This window comes from Marmota flaviventris, chromosome 9 (genome assembly GCF_047511675.1).
Source record: "Marmota flaviventris isolate mMarFla1 chromosome 9, mMarFla1.hap1, whole genome shotgun sequence".
NCBI classification, from domain to species: domain Eukaryota; kingdom Metazoa; phylum Chordata; class Mammalia; order Rodentia; family Sciuridae; genus Marmota; species Marmota flaviventris.
In genome coordinates this window covers 54,082,792-54,109,272 of record NC_092506.1, presented here as the reverse complement: position 1 = coordinate 54,109,272, position 26,481 = coordinate 54,082,792, and the positions used below count along the sequence as shown (strand labels likewise).

The window sequence follows — 26,481 nt, the reverse complement described above, 5'->3', positions numbered from 1 at the left end:
CGCCTCCCCTAAAGCCCCAAGTGATTAAATCAAGTATGTGGGATTTGGGTTAGAATCGTTGTGTCCAATCTGTAGGAATGCCGAGTTAGTGCCAGCCCCCTTGGCAGGGACCCAGTGCAGGCCCTCTCTGAGCACGCCAGGACAAACATGCTCTTCCCTGGGGGCAGCAGGCCCACTGCAGAGCAACAGTTCTGCTCCATCGATTCTCCAGCAAAGGCAGTCTTCAAAATGCTCCTCTCCAAGCCCAGGGGATCCAGGGACACGCTGGCCTCTTCCTGGCTCGACTACCTGGCATCTGGACTATTCTATATCCCCTCAACTCCACTCAATGGACATTCAATATGCCTTCTCCTCAAACTATCTTTTGGAGGAGATCCGAGGGTACCAGATTGGTAATAAAGGACCTGGATCAATTCTGGCTCTGTCCTTCACTGGCCATGTGTCCTTGGGCAAGTCATTTCACCTCAGGGTCTCAACTTCCTAATTTATAGATCAGGGAAAATAATATCCCTTGGACTATTATAAGGGCTAGAAAAGCGCAACCAAACAAATCAAAAAACCCGAGACATACTTAAAGTGTCTATCTTAGAACATGATAGGTCCTAAGCAGGTTTATTCCCTTGGCTCTTTCCTTCAATGTTCAAAGTTTGGCTTCCCCTACTAGACCAGCTAAAGTTCCTTGAGATTAGGAACTCATCAGCATGTGGCCTGACCCCCGGTGGGTACGTGAGAAGTGCTTCTAAATGAATGGCCAGAATCCTCCTATCAAGCTTCTCCCACTAAGACCTGGATACCCCAGAATATTATCAACAACCCAGTGACTTCTGGGGAGAGTTCAATAGGAACTAGATCCTGGGCCCAGCCCTCCCTCTAGTACTCTACGTCAATCTATTTCCCAGGACTGATAGGAAGGGAATTGGGAAAACTCTTCTCTTAGAAAAATGGCTTTTGTTTTTAAAACTCAGAATCTTTTCCTAACATTCAAGGTATCTCTCCCAGTATCCCAGAGAAGGAACTTAGAGCTTTGTCTCTGCTCAGATTGTAGCTTTACCAGACAGGACTACTCCCTTTATTATGCTGACCAGTTATGGGGGTGAGGAAAGTTGTCCTCTACCCAATTTGATACGTATACACACACTGCTGGAGTGATATGATCTCAACCAGAGGTAGCAATCAGAGCCCATAATCCCAAAGAAAATGAATGAAAAGAAAAAGTATAGAAAAGCTAAAAAGATGACAAACCAGAAAAAGGTGATCCACTCTCTGCCCTGATTTCAATATTCACATTATGAGATCTAACTGGACAGGCTACTCTGAGCCCTGCTATCCCAGAGGTGCCTCATCTGTGAAAGTGTGTGTGTCGGAGGGTCACCCAGGAGCAGACTGAAGGATTTCATACAAGCTAAAGTATGTAGACGTAGACGGGCACAGAAACATACACATACCCTGGCCCATTCCCTGCTAGCCAGCCCCAGAGGTGTGAATAGCCCTACTCACCAGTAAGCGCCTGCAGTAGCCAAAGCGTCTGCTGCCATCTTCCCCAGTCAGCATAAAAGAAAAGGTCTCACTGGGAACAGGAAAGAGGGAGAGATCTGGCATTAGAGAAATTATGACACCACCTAGGAAAGAATCCCCAAGAATAAGAACTGTCATCTCAGGGATTAGATGAAGGTTGAAATTAATGTAGGAGAGTAGGCTGAGACTAGGACAGGCCCCACTTAACTGTCCAGGGCTATGTGGGGAAAGGAGAGTCTGTCTCCAGCCATTCCAGGATGGGCCTCACCTGCTATATTCTGACACAGGAATCCAGTCCTTGGCATCTGGGAAACAAAACTGGGGAATGGCTTTAAGCCTTTCCTCTGCCTCCCGCATCTGCTTAGTGGGTCGGTCCAGCTGCAGGAAAAGAAGAAAAAGGGGAGAAGACACCAAGAGATGACAAGGAATCTGGGGGTAGGGGCAGAGGGCAGCTGAGAAGCATCTCCTTCTCAGACAGCTCTAGAGGCCACCCTACCAACTAACCAGCTTTTTGGCAACACTTGTCCTGATCCTAATTCTTACAGAGGTCTGAGTGTGAAGTGAAACATCATTCATTCATTCATTCAATCAGTCAGTCAACAAATGCCAACAGAGTGCCTTGCATGTGGCATCTAATAGCGTGCCCATATGCTGGGACTATGGATGGAAAAAAGTGGACAAGGTCCCTGACCCTGTGCATTCTGGTGCATGTACCACAAAGGAAACAAGCAGAGTAATATGTGAAAGAGAAATGGGCAGGAAGAAGGGCCACATCAGGGCATCTGTAAAGACCTTGGAAGAAGGGCCACTTGAGCAGAGTCCATAGCCATATGAAGAGCTGGAGAAAGACAGGCAGAGGTAAGGGCAGAGAAAAAGGGCTTTCTCTTCTCAAAGGAACAAATGAGACCAGGCTGGCTGATGATGAGTAGAGGAGAAGTGGTAAGAGATAAGGTAGGTGGAGAGGTGGGGAGAACTAGTAGTGGGCCCATTTTCTTTTTGGGGTGATAAGACACTCTAAAATTGTAAAGTTCTATGAATATATTAAAGAACACTAAACTAATATGTGGAAACTAAAGCATAATTAAAGGAAAGAAGACAGTGGGGGGAGGGGTCTGATATTATAAAGATATGGAGAAGGATCAGTGGAGTAGAAGTAAGAGGGAGGAAGGAAGTGACAGGGAAAGAAATATGGAACAAATCTAACAGATTCAAGTTATATACACACATGAACACATATCCTATAAGTAAAAAGTATCAACCAAAGTTAAACAAATAAACTGTGAAAGGAAGATCAGCAGAATGGAGGAGAGAGAAAAGGGGGCGGGCTTAGGAGGGGGAACAGGGATTGAAATCAAGTTCCATGTATGTATGTCAAAAGGAACCCAGATACTATGTATAAATATGATGCTCTAAATTAAAAAACAAAAACAAAGAAAGAACACTGAATTGAAAACTATAGAGTGGTTGGGGGAGAAGGGCAGGTGGGAAGAGTAGCTGGGGGCATTTCTCAGCCCTCATCCTCTGAATAAGCACTGGCCCAAACCCACCCCAAAGCCCTGTCTTCCCTCCTGGATATGAGGAGGCAGGCACAGGGCTGTGGTGACTGATGGAGCACTACAACAGAAACATGCTCTCTTCTTCCCAGATGGGCCAGGACAGGAGACAGCAGGCAGGGAGGTAGGGCAGACAAGGGGAGACAGCCTCACCTTGGGAAACTGGTAGGAGACTTCAGGGAGGTAGGTGTTTCGGGATGGCTTCTTCTTGAGGGATACTACCACAAAGTATTCAAAGAGCTCCCGCTCCTGCCACTCAAGCAGCTCCAGCTCCAAGGTCCGATAGCTGGGTGCACGCTTCAGCATCGACTGGATGTGGACCAGACGCTGTGTGTGGGCTGGGAGCAGGTCACACATCAGGGAAAAAGCAGGCTGGCCACTCACAGACCTCCCATCAGCTCCTCTACTCCTGACTCTGGCTCCATCTGTGGATCACCTCTAAGTGCATCAGCCTTGTCTGACATCCTCCCTTAGCTAAGTGAGATGTGGCAGGAACAAGGCATCGACATCCGCACAAAGACTCTGCCTTACCACAGGAAGCCACCAGCCTGGATCTTCCTGGAACCTCTGAAGACTGATCTGGGGTCAATTGGACTACCAAGGTTAGGCAAGCCCTGAGACATATCATTGGCACCTACCCTTTGGTCCTTCTTAGTACAGAAGGCATGGACCAGAATGTCTGAACATCCACAAGGGTCTCATCCTTTGTTACTTGGGCTGCCCCTAAGTCCAAAGTCCACATGACAACTTGCCTGGGAAACCCATGGAGGAAGGGCAGAAGGAGCAAGTTTCCATGTACTTTAATTATTCTGGGAGGTCTAGGCAGGGTTTTCCAGTAGAGAAAGCACAAAGTTGTAGCAGTCTCCTCTCTAGAGACTGAGGAGATGAGTGGTCTCAGGGCCTCCAGAGGACCAGTTTCCTCAGTCTCTGGTACAATTCTTGCAACCAGAAGAGGTACTTGTAATCTGAACCCATCTCTGACACTAGATTTACATTTACCAAGCAAATGTAGTGCCCAATTCCCATGAATAATGGCTTAGGAAAGTATGCTTAGAGCCATAAGAACTAAATTTGGCAAAGGGAGATCAACTTTTTGTATTAACATTGCAGGGCTGAACTATAAGAGTGGACTTCCCTACAACTTCCTGCTCTAGTGGCCTAGCAGCTTGCCTACCTGTTGCCTTTTCCACACCAATTTTGTTAGGGACATTAGAACCACCCTTGCAGAGGAAGGGAAGACTAACTGCTGTTGCAGCCAGAGGTGGGAAGTGATGTCATGCCTTACCTTTGAACCTGTCGTCAGAGTCGCTCTCACTCTCACTATTCTCATCTGGAAAATTAACAGCAGGAGTGCAAGTTTGCTGAGCCACTGCCTCACAGCAAGTTTCTGGTGCCCCCAACCCCACAATTTTTTCTATGATGGATAAATCTGTATCTAGTCTGGGCTGCTGTGGGCCCAGGGGCAGGCATCTGTGGGCAGGAGTTCAGTGACCTGGGGCCAGGGTCCCTCAGACTTCAGTTCATTGGTGCTATTCTATATACAAACACCTAACTAGCCTGGTCTCAGGGAAGCTAAAGGCCCAACTTAGAGGATGAGCCAGCAGAGAGGCCTACAGGCTTGGAACATAAGGGCCCTGCCTCTAGCAGGCCAAGATTTGAAATGGAAAACAGACCATAGTGTTCAGTAAGTCTGGTCTTTCCTTTTGCTATGAGCAGATTCCCACACCCACCTGCCTACACAGAGCCTCAAGCCTGGAGGAACCCATCCCAGGGCTGACTTCCGTCTCTGGCTCTCCTTCTCTAGACATTTCCTGGCAGGACTACCCTCCCTGGAGGCCAAAGGACCCCACAACTGGCCTGCAGAAAGGCAAACTAAAGGAAGCCCACATTTCTCCCCATCCCTAATGTCCAAGGGCCCCAGATAGTTGAACCAGCTCAGACACCAAGGCCTACCTCTCAGTGATGCTGTCTCAAGGCTGGACATAGACAGCTTTTTTAACCTCTTCTTTCCCCTCTTGGCATTGTAGATGGAGTTAATTCTTTGGACAAGCTGGATGAGAAAATCAGAGAAGGTAAGGTAACCCTGACACCAGCTGCCCTAACTTCCAAGAATGGATTAAGAGCCCATCCTTTCCCTTACTGGTGCAAGCTTTCTACACCCAACCCACTTGGCCCAGCAATGGTCTTCCTACTGAAATGATCTCAAGTGGGAACTCACCAGCCATGCCTGGTAGCTCTCCATCTACTCTGTCCCCTAGGAGTGGTCTTCTTCCCCAAGACAAGGACACTAAACTTAGCTCCCCAGAGGAAGGAACTGTGATCAAACTAGACAGGATGGGAGCTCCTGGGTCCCAAGAGTCATTGAACCAACTGAGACAAAGAGCTCCTCAGATGCAAAAACAGGAACAAGGATTCTAGCCTTTCCCCTCTGGAGCATAACCTGGGGCCCTGACAGGAAGAAGTTAAATTCCCAATATACCCAAGCATTGTTTGCAGGCTAAAAATACCATTTGGCTAAATCCTGCTGCTGTGGGCTGGGGACTTAGGACTAACTGCCATGTGTGCAAATCACTGCTGAAAACTCTACAATTTCTAGTGTTATAAAAAGGAAGGCCCGTGTTTGAATTCTTAGGTCCCTGAAAGCCTGGAACTGTTTTGGTGTGCACAGAGACCCACATCACACTCACTAATGGGGAGCTAGCTTTTTCTTCTGATATCTGAGCACCAAGAAGCAGTTAATGCATCCTTATTGAAAAGAAAAGGAAATTAATAAGGTGAAAAAGGGCAGTGCAAGGACCCATAATTTACTTAAAAGGAAATGAGAAAGCAGCCCAGATTAAGGAAGGAAGGCAGCCTCCCTGCCTAGACCCATGCCTCCTCTCTCCCCATTGGGGGATACCTTGGGAATGCGGCGAGCCCTGCGGCTGGAGAGCAGCTCACTTGTGGTGCTGAGGCTGTCCTCGTTGAGGCTGGAGGGTGAAGATGGCAGGCTCAACTGAGCCAGCAGCAGCATGTCGTCATGGCTATGCCTCTTGGGTAATCGTGGCAGCCGGTGGCTCTTCCTTTCTGACCAGTTCCCACTGCGCAGGGACTGGCTACTGGGTTTCAGGGAGAGCTGACATGGGGAAAAGGATGTGGGAGAGAGACTTGTCACAAATACCTTGGCCAGGTCATCTGTTGGAACCTGGGCACTGAGGCCCTGGGCTGGCATCTATGGCTCCCTGAAACCCATCCTAGAATTTCCATCTACCACAGCTTACGCTTTTAAGACTTCATTGCCAACTGGCTAGTTCAGGAATAGATTAGATACTTAACTTGACCAAAGGAAGCCTTACTTCTTTGCCAGAAATTAAAAAAAAAAAAAAAAAAGCAGAGGCTAAGAAAACTGCACTTTCACCTGAGTGGAAAGAGAAGGCACATCAGGAATTCTCTGGGTACTTTATGAGCATTGGGACAAAGATTACTGAGTCTGAATAATGGAGCCAGTCCCCAAAGTTTATCCTAACAGAGACCATAAACTACATGCCAGCTTGCTCTGCTGGATGATCCTGGCAGCCTGGCAATGCTCCCTTCTTCCAGGGACAGCAGAAGGGCTCTGGGCTCTATACTCAATGGACTACCTCACCACAAATATACCCTTCCAGTATGGGGTATCTTATTGGCAGTGGATATTACACACTGCTGGGAAGGCAGGCACCCCCTGAAGACTCCCATAGTTGTCTCGATCTGGAGTTGCCTCTCCTCACTCTTCAGTAAATCCTCCTTCCTCCACAGCTCACAATCTCCTCTTCCCACCCAATCAGTCTGGCACTACACATTAAATAATAGCCTATTTGAACAGAGCACATTAGTAGGGTACATCTTTTATTAAAAATAATCATATGACTCCAAAGCCAGTAGAAACCATTTATATATTCTCTGGTCAATATTATAAAATATTCAGGTCTCTCCATTTGCACAGAATAAGTTACTGAACAGGTCAGAGAATTCCTCTCCCTCTCCTGAATCTCCTGTTTCCTGTCCAACAAGACCAAAATGAGTTTATGTCTAAGGACCTCCTTTGATTTTTTTACCTTTCCTCTCATTCTGCCCTCCTTCAGTCCATTCTTCAAGATTCATTCTTACTTCCTCCAATAGAGATGACTCTAGTGAATATCAGGTTCTCCAAATCTGGTTTGGGGCCTATACCTGGCCCCCACATGCCAGCACTGAGATCATTTCTGAGTTGCAGAATACCAGAACTCCAATCAGGGCCCTTCTTCCTGTTTCCCACAGAAGGGGAGGAGAAGTACTAAGACAGGAGATCTCAGGGGTTCCTGGCTTAGTTTTGCAGCTCAGAGGTCAGGCAGTAAGAGAAAGAAGGTAGGAGAGGATTCCCCTAAGAGGATAATTCAATTTTCCACAGGGATTTCAATATGGCAGAAGTCCCTGAGTGCTGAGCTCTTTCCTGAGGTAGTCTTCTCTGCCAAGTGAGGGAGAAAGTCTGAGTGAGAGCTAGGCTTACACCTTAAGAGAACAGGCCTTCAATGTGGCTCTCACAACTGTCTCTACAGGCTCATGTTAGGGCTGCATTACCTGCATGGGTGGGCTGTTGTACTTCCTGTCCTGAGGACTCCACATCCTGTGCAGAGAGTCCAAGGAGTTCTCAGACAGTTGCTGAGATTTTCTTCCGGCTCTTCGGCTCTTTAAGTCCACATCCTCATATGGATTCTCCTTGGGCAGCTCTCCTGCAGAGGAAGAAAAGTTAAAGAAGGGGGAGAAGGGAAGAAGGAAACACACAGAGTTACACACACAAATAAACAAGTAGAATTCCTGTGAACCAAAGAGAATGGCTTCTGCCTGGTCCCTTTGGCTCATGAGTCACACAGCTGCCTGTCTGCAGTGGGAAGGCTACAAACAGATCCTGGCTTCAAGTCCAGAAGCTGAGCACCCGCACCCCCACCTCCAGTTCAGCTCAGCTCAGCCTTGTCCGGCCTCTGCTTTATAAATTCAGGGATTGCACAAGACTGGCTCAGCTACTCCTGCCTGTGCCCAGCAAGAGGACAAAATCAGCATCAGGAGTCTGTCCCTGGCTTCATTCTCTCTCTGTTGGTAAACCCCCATCCCACCCCTGACCCAGGGATATGCACCCCTTGTAGGAAAGGCTTTCAGAAATCACACAACTGCAACTCTTGGTGGGTCTCCATGGAACCCAGTTTTGGGGGTGGTCATGCAGGAACTCAAAGAACCTAGTCTAGGGAACAGGGCTTTGCTAGGCTTCCCTCTTACTTATTACACTGTTCAACAATTCTTTTAGGGGAAGGATATTGTCTGAGGCAACCCCAGAACCAGAACAATGATTATCAAGTAGTAAGTGCTCAGTAATTATTTGTTCAATGGATCTCTCTGATCACGGGTCAGTCTATTTCCTCTACTGCAGATCTCAGCAAAAAGAACTATCATCACTCCCTTCTTGGCACAAAATTTCCTGCTGTGACACAGGGAGGTGTGAAGGCTTGGAAGGACTCTGGGCCAGAGAGTGGGGGTGGGAGAGTTTCTGCTTCTCAGAACCAGTTTCTAAAACCCTGGCAATAGCACCATATTGACACTACTAGAAAATTTCAAAAAAGTCCAAAACATAGTCCCTGCTTTTGAAGAGCATAAGATGTTGAGACATTCTTTGTCATAGCTAGAACCTCCTGCCCCTTCCAACACATGCCTAAAATTTTCTAGAATACAATAATACCATGAGTCAGGTTAGACATGGCTTAATTCCAGCAATAGAATCATAGTAGGGACAACCCTCATTCCCTTTGCCCTTGTCTTTCTGTATCTTCTCCCCAGTCCCAGCAGCACTGTTTGGGACTTGGGACCTAGCATTGTTTGGGTACCAGTGACAAGAATAGGCTTTGCTGAGGTTAGGACATCTGGTGAAGCTGGGCTCACTTCAACATCAGCAGCAGGATTTAGCCTGGGTGACTACTGAGTCCTATGCTGTCCTGTGACTTACAACCCAGAGCAGCTCAGACTGCACTCCTCTGGTAGCAAGCAGAAAAACTATAAGACTGGAAACAGACAGACCATAAGAGAAAAACCAACCCCTATATTCTTAGAAAGTCCTCAAAAAGATGAGGTTCCTTCAAATTGTGGCATACTTATTAACATCATGAAAAACCACAGTGAATTCAGGAAGTACTTTACAGAGGTGGAGGTGTGAAGTGAAAATTGCAGTCACAACTAATGAGACTACAGTGGGAACAACACAAATCTCTATAAACTTATGAGCCAAGGATGGGTCAAGAAAAGATTCAGAACTGGATTAAGTGATTCCCAATACCAAGCAGGGTCCCCAGCAATGGAGCAAATCTTTTCCTGTAACGCTCATGCTTTTGAAATGACTTGTCTCCATTCCAGAGCCCTGACTAAGCAAAGCCAGCCCATTAGCTCTGCTTCAAGAAGCCAAATATCAAACCAGGCATCCCCCGCATGATTTCTTCAGCCCACTCCACTGTGGGGATGCTTTAGGAGGAGTCAGGGTGGACTTTCTACTTCTTGGACCCTCTCCAACATATATCCTATAAAGGTGAGGTGGTAAAGGGGATTAAGAATAGAATTCCAGAACACATTCTTCCCAATTCCATAAAACAGAACCAGAGCATCAGTGTCCAGATCAGGGCAGATTTATTCCAAGTTTATCAAATCCAAATTGCCTTGGATACATGACCAGTCAGAATCCTTATCATCATTTCAACCCATCGGAAGACCTGTCTCAGTCTGTTTTGATCAGAGTTTCTCTAAGCTAATGACATTTTGGGTGGCTAGGCTGACCTGTCCATTCGTAGGAAGTTTAGTTGCCACAACCCTGGCCTCTATCAATTAGCTGACATTAGTATCCCTCAGATGTAACAACCAAAAATACTGACACTGCCAAATGACACCTGTGGGCAGACAGGTAAATGGATAGATGGAAGGAAGAGAGGAAGGGGAGAGATGGATGAAATTGCCCCCCACTGACAACCATTGCTTCAGAAAGATATTTCTAAACTTCCTAATACCTTCTGAGCACCATGCCATGAGTCCCAAGACTAACCCTCTTTTCCTTCATCTTTCCCCTCCTTTTCTTCTCCCTCCCCTTCCTTTTCTTCCAGAGTAAGAGCTTTGAAATGTGATAAAAAATCTAAAGTTCTAAGAACAAGATGTAGGACGCTGAGGCCCTGAAGTAATGTACTATTTATGCATATCTGTGATATTTTTAGGGAAGATAGTTGGAAATATCAGGTTCTCCACACTACTACTGTCTCTAGAAACTTGATTACAGGAAGGTCTAAAATGTCCACTCCTCCTACCCAGCCCTAATGCCAGTCTCTTTCTTTTCTAATGTAACCTATGCCCTTATCACTTCTCCAGGAAATGAATGCTGACCCCAGACCAAGCCCTTCCTCCCCAGCCTCAGTTAGGTTCCTTAGCAGCCCTAGTCCATCTGTGACCCCCAACTTTACAGATTATCCCTGACTACGTAACAGATTCTCTGTCATCTCTCCAGACAGGAAGGATGCCCCAGGGATGCGGGTGTGCAAAGAATAAGCAGACCCTGAGTACCAGAGCCACTAAACTGAATTTGCTGAGACCAAGTAAACATCAAAGCAAAGAGTGGGAGATGGCAATCAGAAAGTCCTACAGGGAAACAACTACAGGATGGCTGGAGAAGCCAGAGCTGAGTGGAGAAGCATGGGATGATTTAGCAGGCATGGACAGGAAACAGGAAACGTGACAGACAGCAAGACTTCTACCTGGGTTCTTGCCCACATGGCCTATAAAGGACAGTTCATACTGAGCTTGGAGAGGGATAAAGAGGTAGGCTGTCTTCTCTGGAGGCCTGGCCCTTATCAAGCTCAGCTGGGGAGGCCAGAGGTCTCAAACTTTCCCAGCTTTGCTAATGAAATAGGCGACAAGGGCATGACCAACAATTTCTGTTTTGCACTCTTCTAAAAGGGGCTTGTTACAGCCCAATCTTAGTACATTGATCCTCTTGAAGGAAGAACCAACCCAACCCCACCAGGCCCTGTCCCTACTCCCACTCCTCCCCATAGCTCCTTGGGTTATTAAACACACATGCAACACCCACCCCCTCCCCCTATCCCCCAACTGGAAGAACCAGTTAGGGGGTGTGTATATGTACAGAATCTGAGAATTTCTCCAAACTCCAAGCTTCCTGGACCATACCCATTGTTAGGGCCTTGGTCTGCAGCTTCCTTCCCCAACCTTCCTCTTTTTCCAAGTGGCTGTTTCTCCTGGGTCTCCACCTCTCCCCCTCCTTCTAACAGTAGAGAAAGGATGAGGCCAGGTGCCCAACTCCCTGGGGCCAGCTTGTACCCACCCTCCAAGCCTTGACACCAATTCCCAACAGCCCCAGCACCTTTCCCTGGGCTGCACCTCTTGGCTGCTTTGCTTCCTGCTGCAACCTCCATCCTGGTAGGTGCCCTCTGTTCCTTACTGTTGCCCAGCCTGGAGGTGAATGAGAGAAGAAGGCAGAGAGAGTGTAGGCTCAAAAGGCTTTGCAGTACAGGCTGACTGGCCCTGTCCCCAGCTTGCATCCCACTAAAGTTCCTGGAAATTCTCCCTCAGCCCTAGCTAGCTGATGGGAGTGGGAATCTCTGCAGGAATGCAGCCCAGGCTCCTTGGTCGGGCGCCGAGGCCACTCCACATAACTCCCTAACAAGCTGCTTCCTTGGGTGAATTCTTCAGTGTCAGGCTCAGAATGCAAATGATTTTAAGGCTTTGCAGAACAGCAGCATCTTACAAGGGCAGATATCAAATTAGATGGGCAAGAATTAAACAGCCCCAGGAAGCAGCACGGCAGCAACTTTCTTTTTGAATCTTTCTATTATAAGTTAGCAGGCAAAACCTCAGCCTGTGCAGATATCCTACCCCATTTCCCCAGGCATAATGCCTGGTGTGGGTTCAAGGCCAGTGGATTCCCCAAGGCCCTTCATTCAAGTTCACTGCACACAGTGAAGACTCTGGGCCAACAAGTCCTCAACCTCCTAACAGACTAGGGAACTACAGTCCAATCATCTGTACCCAAGATGGAGATTTAGCATGGGTTCTTTCTGCCTTCCTTTCAGCATGAGCATCACATGCCTGAAACAAAGCTCTGCTTGTTCCTGTGGGTTTGTCCCTGTGGACAAGCGACACACAAGAGCTGAATAATCCAGCCAGAGTCAGAAACAACCTTAAATCCACAAAGTATAGTCTGGTGGGACAATCCAGAGGGCTCCCAGAAAGTCAGAGCCACTGGTCAAACTGGGGTTAAAAAGTGAAATCTGACATTCAGAGTTCAGCAACAAGAGACCCCCTGAATCCTTTAGGGGGGCCCCAAATTCTTTGAGCTCTCTCCAGGGAGGGAAAAAAGGATAAATCAATCAGTATCTAATTAGGAAGAGAATATTCTCCCTTGTATTTCCCTCTATCCTCCCTGGTGAGGTTCTAGAAAATTCAGACTGGGCTGCTGTGGGGGAAAAATATGTTCTAACTGCAGACTCTCAAGACCACTTCCACCCCAACCCACAAAACCTAAACACCAAAAACAGGTGCCTGGATCACTTTCCTGTCCTATTTCCTGCAGCCTCCCCCTTTCAGTTTTCTCCTGTTCTCTACACAATGCTCCAGCGATCCAGAAGCTAGGTGAGCAGTTAAGGAAGATCCCCCAACCCCAACTTTACCCTGTATATTCCTTACCCCTTGCTCTACCTCATTCATTCAAGAAGCAACCAGCTGCTCCTATGTTTTCTTGCCACCACATGGAACATCCCAACACAGAAGGAAGTCTCTCTGAGTGAAGAGAAGAGTCCCAGACACTTGTCTCCTCTCTGTGCTCCTTTTAACTAGACCTAAAGCAGCCCAGGAAACAGTTCTGTTGTCTAGTGCCTCCAAAACTTTTTCCTAGACCCTCCCCCTAAATAACCATAAGCAGAGTCCTGGATCATAAACTCTGGACAGGGAAAAACAGTTGAAGCTGTCTATCTCCTTCTCTTATTTCCATTCAGTTGCTAAAGAACATATCCCCACCTGGATAATGTTCTTGGGCAGCAATATAAGGGTTCCAATTCTTGTCAGAAAACAGTGAGGACTACAGTATTCTAGGGCTGGGTATGCAGGGGGGATAACAGAAAACTCCAGCCTCTCTGACCACTGCAGCAACAGCCAAAGTAGATGTTCTCAAGAGCCCTGGGCAGCAGTGATATTACAATTTGAGTGTAAACTCAAAAGGCTTTGCAGTACAGGCTGACTGTCCCTGTCCCTAGCTTGCATTCCACTGAAGTCCCCAGAAGCTTTCCCTCAGCCCCAGGGCAAAGATGAACTAGAGCTAGGGGCAAGGGCTGTATGAAGTAGAGTTGGGATTGGAACATCTTCCTTAACAGATCATCTCATTTCTGAATCTTTGGCTCTGATCCCCATAGCCCTACCTCAGCTCTGGGTGATCATGGGTACAAAGCTGTCATTTCCCCAAAAGAAAGGGAAAAGTCCTCCCTCCCAAAACTGTTCGGTTGTTTTAGGGCTCTCACTCCTACAGTCTTCCTACTATGGTCCAGTACTGCATGGCTACATACTATATGCATCATTCCTGGATAATCTGGGTTGGAGCATGGCTGCTAATCTCCCCAGAAATGCTAGTCCAGCAAGATGTAAGGAGAAAACTATGAAAGTGATGGCTCCGATCAAATGACCAACTAAATGGTCATCTCTTCACAAGATTCCCATATTCTGAAAATTTGGAGGGTTCACTCTTTCTCTAATGTGTAAATTCTAAAGACTATGCTCTCCAGTTTCCAAACCAAAGACATGGTGGTGCATGCCTGTAATCCCAGTGACTCCAAGGCTGAGGCAAGAGGATTGTAAGTTCAAGGCCAGTCTCAGCATCTTAGCAAGACCCTCAACAATTAGTGAGACCCTATCTTGAAAAAAAAATGTTTAAAAAAGGACTGGGGATGGAGTTCAGTGGTAAAAGTGTCCCTGACTTCCATCCCTAGTCAAAAAGAAAAAGAAAAAAAGGTTCTGAGGGCAGAAGCAAGCAAGCACACAGCATACCACTTACCTCCCCTTCACTGACCTACACTAAGACACACACTTTATTTAAGCAGAATCAAAGCCCCCCACTGAAGAGGATGAGATCAGAATTAAAATGAATGCCAAAAATGAACTCAACTCAGCCTAGACCATCTATTTTTTGTTGACCTTTGCACTCAAGTTTGCCAACACCATGTTCTTCCACTTGTTGGAAACAATTTTCCATGGAGTATTGCATTTCTGCCCTTCTTCTGAGCAAAGGACAGTTCTGGACTATATTTTCCAGATGTTTATACAGCAAACAGCCTTGGAAAATGGAGATATTTTTCTCTCTTCTGAGGAGAGGGAGATTTATTTCCTGATCGGGAATGATAATGTTTCCTTGTAGGCAAAGGTTAGCAGGTTTGCTGGTAGCCCCTGAGAAGACTAGGTTTTACCAAGACTAGGCTCTCGGGTTTTTCAGCTGGGACACAGTATGGAGCTTCTACGTGGGCCTCCGCCATACTGCCGCATAGGACTTGTGAGCAAGGGGGCCCGGGGGAACATTAAGCTCATGCTGCCTGCTGTGTCATAAATAATAAAGTACTTTATCTATAACCTAAAAGTCTGATGTCTTCTAAAAGCATCTATGAATCTAGGGCTATGAAATTTGTTAGCTTATACTAAAAACAATGTCTGTGCCCCCTGAAAATGCATATGGTGAAACCTAATCCCTAATTAGCACTGGTAAGTGGGGTCTTTAGGAGGTAATTAGATCAAGAGGACAGAAACTTCATGAATGGGATTTGTGACCTTATAAAAGGGACGCCAGAGAACTCCCCTGCCCCTTCAGTCACATGGGAGATGACAGATGTCTTTGAATCAGGAAGCAGGCCCTCACCAGACACTGAATCTGCCAGTGTCTTATTCTTAGCTCATTTAATTCTAACAAAAACCTTAAAAAGTATTATTACTGTTACTATTTTTATGGTGGTTCATATCACATCATGATCACTTTATAAGAGAAAAACAGAGCCCTCACAACAGTTAAGTGATTTGCTTAAGGACACACAGCTAAGAAGAGTGCCTGTTGGGCTCTCATGTCTCAAAAGTAAAAGAAAGGAATGATTCATTTTTCCCTTCATGTGATCCCAAAGGCCTTTTGGATTTCAGTTCACTTTAGGGTTAGGCTTTAGTCACTCAGATGCTCTATCTTTCTAAGGTACTTCCTCTGATGCCCATTTCAAGGAGGCATTCTCCAAGATAAGAACACATCTGCGCACAGGCTAACCTGTGAGGATCTCCTGTTTCCTATTCTTTTGCATACCCCAGAGATGGCCCAGCCCACCACATCTGCCACTGCTTACCCACAATATCTTCATAGGCATTCTCTTCTAAAGTGCTTTTGGATCCAAACTTGGGTTGGCTCTCAGTACCATTCTCAGTGGGAGAAGAGGGGTATAGGGACTGGAGACTGGATGCATCCTCAAACTCAAAGGATTTTCTGTGAATAATAAGAGCAAAAGTCATTCCCACTGAGCCAGATCTCTGCTGCCTCATTGGGAAATGGCCACAGACAACAAAAACTAGAGGTCCTCCTCAGAAAACCAGCTACCGAAAAAAAGCATTAAGGTGGATCCAAACTTTCCATGCAAATGAGAATGTATGGTGTAAAGGGTCCCAGTGCGGGTGCCTGCAATATGCCTCATCCCTAGTAACACCAACATCAGGTAATGGTTACCACAGCTTAAAAGCATGATATGCATCACACAGAGGTAGGAGAGGCCCCTCTGAGGACCACTGATGATACAGGATATTTGGGATGAGGTCAGAGGAATGTAGCTCGGAGCACCACGGAAGTCTAGAGGATAGACGACAGCTCATTAGCAGGGAGGCCTCTAGACACTACTCACATTTGTTTGTTGGTGTCAAGTACTGCATCAAATGCACCTTTATACATATTATCTCATTAAACTTCATAATTGTTCTGACAGGTACTGTGCCATTTTACAAATAAGGAGATTGGAGTGACTGGTTGGCATGGGCTGGTTTGTTGAAATAGCAAGGACTAAACCCTCAAAACAAATCAAATGCCTCTGAGGTAGAGCTAGGAGGACAATCTACAAACTTCTCTCCAGGTAGCTGCTTGTTCCTTTCCACCCCTAGGTTATTGTCCCTCTACTGTGGAATTTCAACCACAGCTTATCAGTCCCTAAGATGCCCTGAGCCCACAGCACTCCTTACGCCTCTCCCCTCATCTAAGTTGGGACCCCAGATGTATCCTGTCCCTCTTCAAGGCAAGTCCCAAGCGGGCTCCTGAGGAGGAATCCCTCCCATGAACACCTCCCTCTTCCAATGACATCCTTTTCTCTCTTGTTTACCAAACAACTACTAAGAATCCTAGGAAGCAAATCAATGACTGAAAATGTCCTAAAGACCACATTGTGTTGTTGGCTGGCCTGGCCCCTCTTCCACACTCAACACAATAGAACCTTCTACGCTGGCACTCTCTTCCTTTGCCCCTATGACGCACTGCCTCCCAGTTTTCAGCTACCTCTCTGGCAGTTATTTTTCAGGCTCTTGTGAAGGATACTCTTTCACTTGCCTTTTAAATGCCAGGATCTGTCAGAATTCTGTCTTCAGGACTCTTTCCCCACCCCCATCTGCACTTACTAGGGGTAAATATCCATGGACCAACACCCTATCTAACATTCATACCAAATTTCTGTGTCTGGCTCAGAAATTCTTGACTAGTTAAATATCCAACAGCTGAGTGTAGTGGTTCCCAAATGTTGATGTAAGACCAAGTATCTGCTGGCACATACAGCAGAAAATCATCAATCTTAGGCAAGCAGTTCTCTCGAGTCCGTGAATGAGACACAAATCATGTTCTGTCAAGTTATCTTTGAGAATCTGCCAGAAAGGTACTATATTGAAGACCCTCACATATTGTCTCTCATTAAGACAAATATAGTCAGTGCTTCTTGATTTTTTTAAACAGATTTCTTTTTATTTTATCAAATATCAGCAGACCTGCATTTTTAAAAAATGAAAAAGTAGGGGGGCTGGGGATATAGCTCAGTTGGTAAAGTGCTTGCCTTGGCCCTGGGTTCAATCCCCAGCACCACCAATAAATAAATAAATAAATAAAAATTTAAAAATGATTAAAAAGTATATAAGAATCACACCTGGCTAAGAGTACAAACTTACCAGTTCATTCTCCTCAGAGGAATATGTTCACCTTGTGGTAAGACAAACAGAACAGCTTACACTTTTAAAACTGTTTCTCTTTTTTCCAAGAGCAAAGATTTCATTTGCTAAATTCTTATATAAAGTAACTCTACCATATAAAGTGTGTGTGATATTTATGTATATATTACATATAAATGAACTCTCCCCCATTCCCTCTTGTTACCTAGTTAACTGCTTCTAAATTTAGGTTAGCAATTCTGTCTCTGAGGGGCTTCCCCTCACTCCCCAGTTTAAGTTACCTGCCTCTGGGTATTTGCAGAGTCCTGTGCTGACACGGGTCATGGAACACCTCACAGTGTCTACAATTTATCTGTGCACTAGTCCATGAAGTCTGTGAATGGAAGAACCATGTTATTTGCTTCTGTGTATCTTTGACCAGCACAAGGCTTGGTGCACCGAAAGCTCTGGATGGGTGTTTGTAGAAATGGATGAATAAGGACAAAGCAAACAATCCTGGCAGGCTGGTAAAGAATTAAAGAGCAACTGAGTATTCTGGGGTGGGCCAAAACATGGGATTAACCTTAGCCATGGGGTGTTCTGGCTCAGGGGTCTGAACCTTTGTGATTCATCCTCTATACACATGGCAGGAAAATTTAACATGAGATGGGATATGGTGGATTAAGCCCAAGTATGGGAACAGACTGAAGAATCCCCAGAAATGAAACAAACCTGAATGTCCATCTGTCTTTGAGCTAATTGAGAAAGGCAGTGAGGGGGAGGAGAAAAACTCTTCCAAAGGAAGCTGGCTCCCAACCTTCAGAGAACAGATGCCTGTCAATTTTAACCAACTCCAGCAGCTCCAGCTCCCAAGTCACTGTGGGCCCTGGTAGTCCAGGGTCAGAAAGGCTGACTGGGAAACCAATAAGAAGCTAAGAATAGGTAGTTCTTGGACTTAGCCAAGAAGAAGGTGAAATGTTTTGGTTTTTTTTTTCACTCCTTTTTCCATCAGTTTCATCTTTCCCTCCTCCATCGGTCTTCCCTTTCAAGATCTAAGAATCCTCTCTTGAAACAGGCCCAGAGTTTCCATATGGCTAGGAGGCCCTCAGGAGAGAAGAATCATGTTAAATTTGCTAACACTACTGTGTGAATCATAGAATGCAATATTCAGATAATTCTTCACTAGAAAAGTTTCCAGTGCTGGCACTTCAGGTAATAGTGAGGCTGAGACCCTACCAGTCTCCTCAAGGGACCACCTGCTTGACCTAAGAATATGATGGCTCTGATCTTCCCATGAAAGATTAAGGAGTTTCAGTTGGGCTCAGGAAACAGCCCAGCTCTACCCTAAAGGCCAAACCCAGCCAACATCTGCAATACATAGAAATGGGAAGAAGTGTCTTCATCCTCCCACGCCCATGCACATATCCTATGAGAAAAGAGAAACAATCTCATTTTTCACTACAACCACCACCAAACTAATGGTTATTCAGTGCTTCAGAGTCTAGGAAGCACTCCACACTACAATCTGCTTTTGCATCCTTCATTTAAAAGAAAGCCACTATGTCCCACTATAAGACACAAGGAAGGGCATGTTACCTGCTCTGGGACTTGCGATGACTACGCATGTCCTTCTTGGGTCTCCGGGTGACTGGTGGGGCTGGGGTGGAGGGCAAGGGGGGTGGAGCAGCAGGTGTGGGCGAAGGAGGTAGACCATTGCTTGGCTTACTCTTGGGGTTCTTGTCAGCCTCATATTCAAAGGTGCGCTTGGGTTTGGGGACAGGGTTCACAGCGGGATCAGGGGAGCTCTTTGATGGCAGCAGCTGGGAGTTAGGATTATTTCCAGGGGTCCCTGGCTTCAAGGAACCACTGCCTTCCCTCTCCAGGGGCAGGCCCGCCTCCCCCCCAACTCCAGGCACTCCTGCTGCCCAGGTGCCAGAGCTCACACTCGCGCTCCCTGTTGGTTCCTCCAAGGTGTCCAAGGTTCCTGTCTTCCTTCTCCCACGATCTACACTGTAGCAGCTGCTGGGGAGCTGGGGGAGCCCCCGGCCTGGCTGCTCCTTCAGGGCCTGTTCAATTTTCTGGATCCGGCTCAGCACTGCTGAGCTTTCTTTCTTGCTGCCATGCCCCTTGAGGAAGGCACTGGGCTCACTCCGGCCTGGCCGCTTCTCCAGCCGGTATAAAGAGTCCCGGACAGGGAGTGTCTCTGCCTCTTCCTCGGTCTCAGGGTAGGAACACTCAGAAAAGGTCCTGCTCATCCTCCGGAGGCCCTTGAAATCAAAGGTCTTTTCTGAGCTGCAGGGGGATGGCACCACGCTGGGGCAGCCCTCACTGACTACCCACTCACCCCCAGAGGCCTCCCGTTTCTCTCCACAGAGGCTCATCCTGGGCGAAGTCTCTCGGCGACCTTCCCATGCTGAAATCTTCTCCCGGATGCCCAGGCTGTGGGCACGGGTGCCAGTGCGGGTCAGCAAGACACTCCGTGAGCCAAGTGCTGGCCCTAGGAATGGGGTGCTCTGGGCAAGGGGGAGGCAAGCAGCTACTCCCTCTACATCCTGGGCTGCACACTGGACATTCTCCTTCTGGTTCTCTCTTTTGCACACTGAAGGGCTTCTGTCCAAATAATTGGAGCTAGTGGCCTTGATAGGACAGATGGGTGGAGAAGTATCTGGGGAAGGATCTTGAGGATCTCGGGGTAAAGAATCACAGCGGTGCCAGTCCTTGAGAAGCACTCGGGAGCTGGAATGAGTAGGGTACCTGCAGGCTGAGGTTTCACTATCACTGAGGGGATAGATGGGACTCCTTGGTGGGGACAGAACTGGAGGTGGAGAGACTGACTGAGACCTAGAAGCAAAAAAAGGTAAAAAAAAAAAAAAAAAACCATTAGTGAGTAGGTTAAAAACCAGAGGCATCATGTTTTATTCTTAGAGAACCCAGCATCTCTTTCCTGTAGAACTCTCAAAGTCAAAAGCACTCTGTTCAAGCAATGCACCTTCAAGGATGTCCTCAAGGAGAGAAACAGCTCCTAAGCCACATCAAGCCAAACTCAATGGGCCTCTTTGCCCAACTTGCCCCCAGAGACCCCACATAATGTGAGGAGCAGAAGCCTGTTCTATGACAGTCTAGAAATCCCAAGAATCTGTATCTGCCAACAAGAGGTCAGTGAGATCAGTGATACACTATTAAATGGCTAACAAATTTCTACAGTATAAATATTCCTACTATTCCTCAGCTACTATTGTGATACCATTAAATATAGAGTGAGAGGGCAGCATGTAGAGTGATCAACTCCTGTGAGCTGGTACAAGGCAGCTTCAGCACACACTATTTCCTGAAGTAACCCAAATACATACTTTGATCTTTCCCTGAACTATTAATCCCCTCTCTCCTACACCTATGCTACTGAACACAAAATCCTACTTCCTCACTTGGGTCCTAACAGGAACTAGGATTCCCCAAGGCCAGAACAAAGTTAAAAAAAAAATCCTCAAGAAAGAGTCCTCTCTGCCCTCTCCATCAGGAGACCAATGGAGAAGGGACATAACTCCTTAGATAGCTCCATCCTACAAAAGTGGCATCACATCCAACAAGCCTCAGCTATCTTCCAGCTCCAAATCCATATATAGACCTTAGCAAATACTAAAAACAGTTCTCAATGGTTTTACACATATTAACTTATTTAATCTTCATGTAAGTTTTATAAGGTTATTATTATGTGTTACTACATTAACTTCATAGTACAAATCAAAGACACTAAGATATGTTAAATATCTCATCCAAGGTCACTCAGTTCGTAAGGGAAGACAGGACATAACCTTACACTACATTATGCTGCCTCTCTATAATGAATAAGCAGTAGCCTCTAACATCTTTTTTTTAGCACAAAATATTGAAACCAGAGACACTTAACCACTGAGCCACATTCCCAGCCCATTTTATTTTTTATTTTGAGACAGGGTCTTGCTAAATTGCTGAGGCTGGCCCCCAACTTGTGATCTTCCTGCCTCAATCTCCCAAGTCGCTGGGATGACAGATATGAACCAAGTAGCCTCTGTCATCTTTGTGAACCACTGGGCCTTCAAATATGGCTCAACAGAAACCCCTAGCACTGGGCACACCCCAGGCTAGAATGCAGCATTTTTAAGTATCAGGGAACACTTTTGTCTTCCCTGCTAGATTATTTCTTCTAGGTCAAGGGACACATAGTCAGTATGTAGAAAGTGCTTAGCGAATGAACAAAAAAAGGCAAAGATAAAGGTAAATGAGCTTATTGAAGAGAACCATGAGCAAACTTCTACACGCATCTTTCTGTCTACTATAGAAATCACTGTCAAATTAAGGAACTCTTTCTGAATAGGTTTTGTTCAAAGATAGCAGAATTTGGCCAACACTGCACCTTGTAAAGACCTACCTGATCATAACACCATGGCTTTCAAAGCTGGACTCCAGAATGCCATGCTATCCACAAGACGGCAGCCAGCTGCCCCTGAGCCAAGCTGCTGTCACCGCTTGTTCATGTACAGAAAACTGGAGCTCGGGTGAGTTAGGCACTGGCCAAGAATTCCCTCTTGGGTCATAGCCTCTGGCTGCCCCCGATCAACAGGAAACCTCAACATGCTTAAGTTGTTTTTAAAAGGGCAAGTCAAACAAGAGCTATCCTACATGTATATGGGCACAGATGAGAGAAATTCGGAGCCCAGCCAAGCCAATGACCAAAGAGACTGTCCAGTGAGGATGTGTAAATGCAGCAAGCCTCAGCCCCCGCTAGGGTAAGCTGGAGCAGGACAGTACACCAGGCTCCGGCCTTAGGAGATCTGACACAAACCTTAGGTCTCATTTATTTTATGGAACCACAGATGTAAAAGATGCAGGATTTGGCAAACACTGCACCTTGCAAAGACCTACCTGATCATGACACCATGGCTTTCAAAGCTGGACTCCAGAGTGCCATGCCATCCAAAAGACAGCAGCCAGCTGCCCCTGAGCCAAGCTGCTGTCACTGCTTGCTCATGTACATCCATCAGTCCTAGCCAGGTGCAGTGGTACATGCCTATAATCCCAGTGACTTGTGAGGCTAAAGCAAGAGGATCATGAGTTCAAAGCCAGCTTAAGCAACTCAACAAGGCGCTAAGCAACTTTGTGAGACCCTGCCTCAAAATTTAATTTTTTTTTTTTAATGAGGATAGGGCTGTGGATGTGGCTCAGTGGTTAAGTGCCTCTGGATTCAATCCCTAGTACAAAAAAAATTCTTCAGTCCATCCTCCTAAGCAAATGAGTGAAATGAGTGGTTACATTCCAAAAAAGGACTTGACTTTAGTTATTCTCATTTGGAGGTGAGATAAATTGTGTCCATCAGTCTCTGTTCCCAGGTTAGGGAAGAGTTCAGAAGAACCTGTCACCTAAAGCAGGGATGCTTAAAAGAGACAGGTGTCAGGATGCTGGTTCTTTGTGACAATGAGTTTACAGAGCATATAGCACATGTTGGAATGAATGAGAGATTGCTCATTCTTGGGCTTCAGTTTCATTCTCTCTAGTTGTTTCTTAGTCCTCAACTTGATATTGGAAATGAATGTAAGATAATTCTCCCCTTGCTGGGCAAGAGGAAATAGTGGCCAGCAGAATGGCAGTGCCTAGATCCAGGCAGTGTCAAGAAGCCAACCATCTGAGCAAACACTACTTTTATGTCTGGTCTCCACTCCACTACTGACAGAAAATCTAGCTTCCTTTCTTCAGAGCTCTAGGGACAGCTCCTTGATAACCTTCACTGAACATGGGAACAAAGGAAGATACCTATTACCCAGACCACAGTGTCAGCTGCACCAGCCTTGAGATGCACCTTGGCTCCTCACCCATCTGATCAATCTATATTGTGCACCAAGCACATTCTAGGTACCATTCTTGGCATTAAGGATCAGCAAAGAGTAAAAATATAAAGTCTCTTTTTCTATAGTTTACATTTTGGTAGACAAACACAGCATTGCTTCATTTTAGAGTGATTAGTCAGTAAGCAAAGCAATTATGTCAGTTATGAGGCCAATAAAGAATAAAGGAGAGCTGGGTGTGGTGGTGTATGCCTATAATTCTAGCTACTCTGGAGGCTGAGACAGGAAAATTACAAGCTTAAGGACAGCAGGGGCAACACAGAGAGACCTTGTGAAAGAAGGAAAAAATAAAAGAGAAAGAGAGGGAGGGGGAGATAGGGAAAGAAAGAAAAGGAAGGGAGAGAAGAAAGAGAGAGAGAGAGAAGGATAGGATGAGATTCATAGTGGGGATGAGTTTCTGCTTTATATAGGAAGATTATGGAAGGCCCTTTGCCAGGGTAACATGTAAACATAACCGAAAGGAAGGAAGCAATGTGTTCAAGACAGAAAGAGCATACAGGTTGAGACAATGGCATACTTACTGTATTCCAAGGGCAACAAGGAGGCCAGTGTGAAATAAGAGAAGAGCAGTGGGCTGGAGATTAGTCAGAGACACCAAGGCCTCTCATGGAAGACACCAGGGGCCACTGATAAGACTTGGGCTTGTACTTAAAAGTAGAAGGAAGCTCCTAAAGGGATGTGGAAAGGAGTGATGTGACCTGACTTCACATCAGAGAATGATGTGTAGAGGTGTGAGGATGGAGGCTAATTGGAAGGCTACTGCAACAATCTAGACAAGGTCATTATGATGGCTCAGATTACAATGGTAGCAGTAGAGAGGGATCTATTTTGAGAGCTTGGTCAACAGGATTCTCTGATGAGCTAGATGAAGGGAGTGAGGGATGAAGTCAAGGATGACACAAGATTTTGGGCCTGAGCACTGGGTAAAATGGAATTCATATTATTCAATTCAATTTGGGAGTGATTAGTAATATACAGATATTTATTTTAGATTATCTGACCAGAGAAGGTCATCTAAGGTATAAACATCGCCAAAGAAGTCCAAGGACTGAATCCTGGGATTTCTTTCCAGTGTTTGAGGTCAGGATGAGGAGGAAATTAGCAAAGAAGGGCATTTGGTGAGGAAAGAGAAAAACCATGAAGAGTGATATCCTGAGAACTTCAAGAAATAGGGAGGGATTAACTGAGTCACATCTGCCAACAGTCAAGTGAGAGAAAGTATGAGAAATGGTCATTTGATTTGCCAACATGGCAGTCACTGTGATCTTGATAAGAGAGGACATGGGAGATGTAGGAAGGAAAGCCTAACTGGAAGGAATTCAAGAAAATGGAAGGACAAGAAGTAGAAGAGGGAACAGAAATAGAAGTGGAGGAGAGTTCAGACAATTCAGTTTTCCTAAGAAAGGGAACAAGAAAATGAGATGGTAGTTGGAATGTGGAAGCATTTGGGTTAGGAGATATTACAGCATTTTTGAATGATATGCAATAAGACAGAACCACTGTCAGTGCAGCACACAGAGGATACAAGTACAGGAGTAATGGTCGGGGGGCAGGGGGTAGGTAGGAACCCAATGCTCACCTAAAAGGATTTGCCTTGACTGTATAGCATTCTCTTTGCCATCCACTTGACCCAGCTATCATCTCACATGGTCTCATTCCTGGGCTGTTCTGTGCTTCCTTGGCCCCTAGCTTTACTGATGTTATGTACTATCAACTCATTCCTTAGAGAGAAAAGGTCAGGGCTTTTCTTCCCTCTTCCAAACATCTGGATCCAAACACCTCCCCCAACACACTAACCTTTTTGATGACCAAATCCTATCAGTTCTGCTTCTTGACATCTTTCAGATCTGTCCCCTCCTCACCAACTCCATTACCATTACTACTTCCTTGGTTCAGAGCTTATCTTTCACCAGAACTATTAAAACAGTCTCTTAAATTCCCTCTTTCCCTTCAGTACAGCACCTGTTCTGGTCTATCCTCTCATCTTCTGACATCTTTCTAAAATGTAAAGCTGATTATGTTTGAAACTCCCCACTATCTGCAGAATAAAGTGAAAGTTCACTGGCATGCCTGACAAGGCATGAGCTGTTCCCTACCTTCATCATCTCACACTGTTTCTCTCCACACGGATCCTGTATCCCACCCTCAGACACATCAAACTCCTAGCTTTTTCCCACCCTACCCCCTCACCCAGGTGGAGGTGGCCAATTTTAGATATTTCCACTATGCCTGGAAAAAATATCTATTATGGTATGTATAACACTTTATATGTCATACTGTTTACTCCTGTTTTTTCCCCCACTACTGGGAATTGAACCCAGGGCTTGTGCAAGCTAGGCAAGTGCTCTACCACTGAGCTACATACTCAGCCCTTCACCTGTTTTCCTAACTAGACTATGAGTAAAACTACATGAAGGTAGTGACAATAGATCTTGTTAATCTTGATATAATCTGCACTTTGCACTGAACCTAAAATTGAGTAGACATTAATGTTTGTGTCAAATTAACGAATTTTTAAAAAGTTAAAATGTACATTGCCTTTATGTCTTCCCATGGCACTGTCTATAGGCTTCCCTACCTGTCGTATTTTTTTTTTTTTCTTTTTGTACAGAAAGGTACACATTAGTGAAGCCTAGTACAGCTCTCAGTCCTCTCTTATAAGGCAAAAACTGTATATCAGACCAAGAGTCTAGACATCTGGGTCCTAACAGTTCCTCAATTTCTAGATGTGTTTCTGGGCAAGTCACCTACATCCTCTAAGCCTCAAATTCTTTATAAAACAGGAAAAACACTTACTTCTGAATATCCTTGAGATACTAATTGTGTAACTAAGATGATGTCCATGTATAAAAGTGAAGACTATAAATAATCCATAATGACAAAAGAAAAGTAAATACGAAGCAGTCAACAGACAGCCAGACTTGGCTCTTGTCATCTCTCTCTGTTTTACAATCCCAGTTTGCCCCTTGGGAAGGCAGCCACTGTACAACTGGGTGCCTGGTGCACCACAGCCGTCAGCAGCAGCTAGTTCTGCTGTTCAGCATGGGTAGGGATGCCAACAACCACAATGTACAACCGTCCAAAACTAACATTTTCAGGGCATAGGGAAGAAGATAAACATTCAAGAAAGTGGGATGGGGGTGCAGGAAATTTAAAAGAGAACAATAAACATACACAGAGAGCATATTTATGACAAGTAGTAGGATAAAAAGGGTATGAAGTAAGGTATGGAAGAGAACAAATTTAAAGAGTAAACAATGTGTGTGCATATTGGCTTACACATAGAAATTGAGAGTTAACATGCAAAATACTCAATCTGA

General features: G+C 45.7%; 1 protein-coding gene across 8 annotated transcripts in view; it reads right to left on the bottom strand.

Moving 5' to 3' along the window:
- Dennd2b (DENN domain containing 2B) overlaps window positions 1–26,481 on the bottom strand; it is a 154,698-nt gene that overhangs the window by 13,921 nt on the left and 114,296 nt on the right. For all 8 annotated transcript variants that reach the window (XM_027942317.3, XM_071616402.1, XM_071616396.1 and 5 more), the window contains 9 exons: window positions 18,879–20,123; window positions 15,461–15,597; window positions 7,644–7,795; window positions 5,968–6,183; window positions 5,022–5,118; window positions 4,354–4,398; window positions 3,222–3,406; window positions 1,784–1,893; window positions 1,498–1,567 (listed from right to left, as the gene is read on the bottom strand). In XM_027942317.3, the coding sequence (XP_027798118.1) occupies window positions 1,498–1,567; window positions 1,784–1,893; window positions 3,222–3,406; window positions 4,354–4,398; window positions 5,022–5,118; window positions 5,968–6,183; window positions 7,644–7,795; window positions 15,461–15,597; window positions 18,879–20,123 (2,257 nt within the window). The remainder of the gene's footprint in view (window positions 1–1,497; window positions 1,568–1,783; window positions 1,894–3,221; window positions 3,407–4,353; window positions 4,399–5,021; window positions 5,119–5,967; window positions 6,184–7,643; window positions 7,796–15,460; window positions 15,598–18,878; window positions 20,124–26,481) is intronic.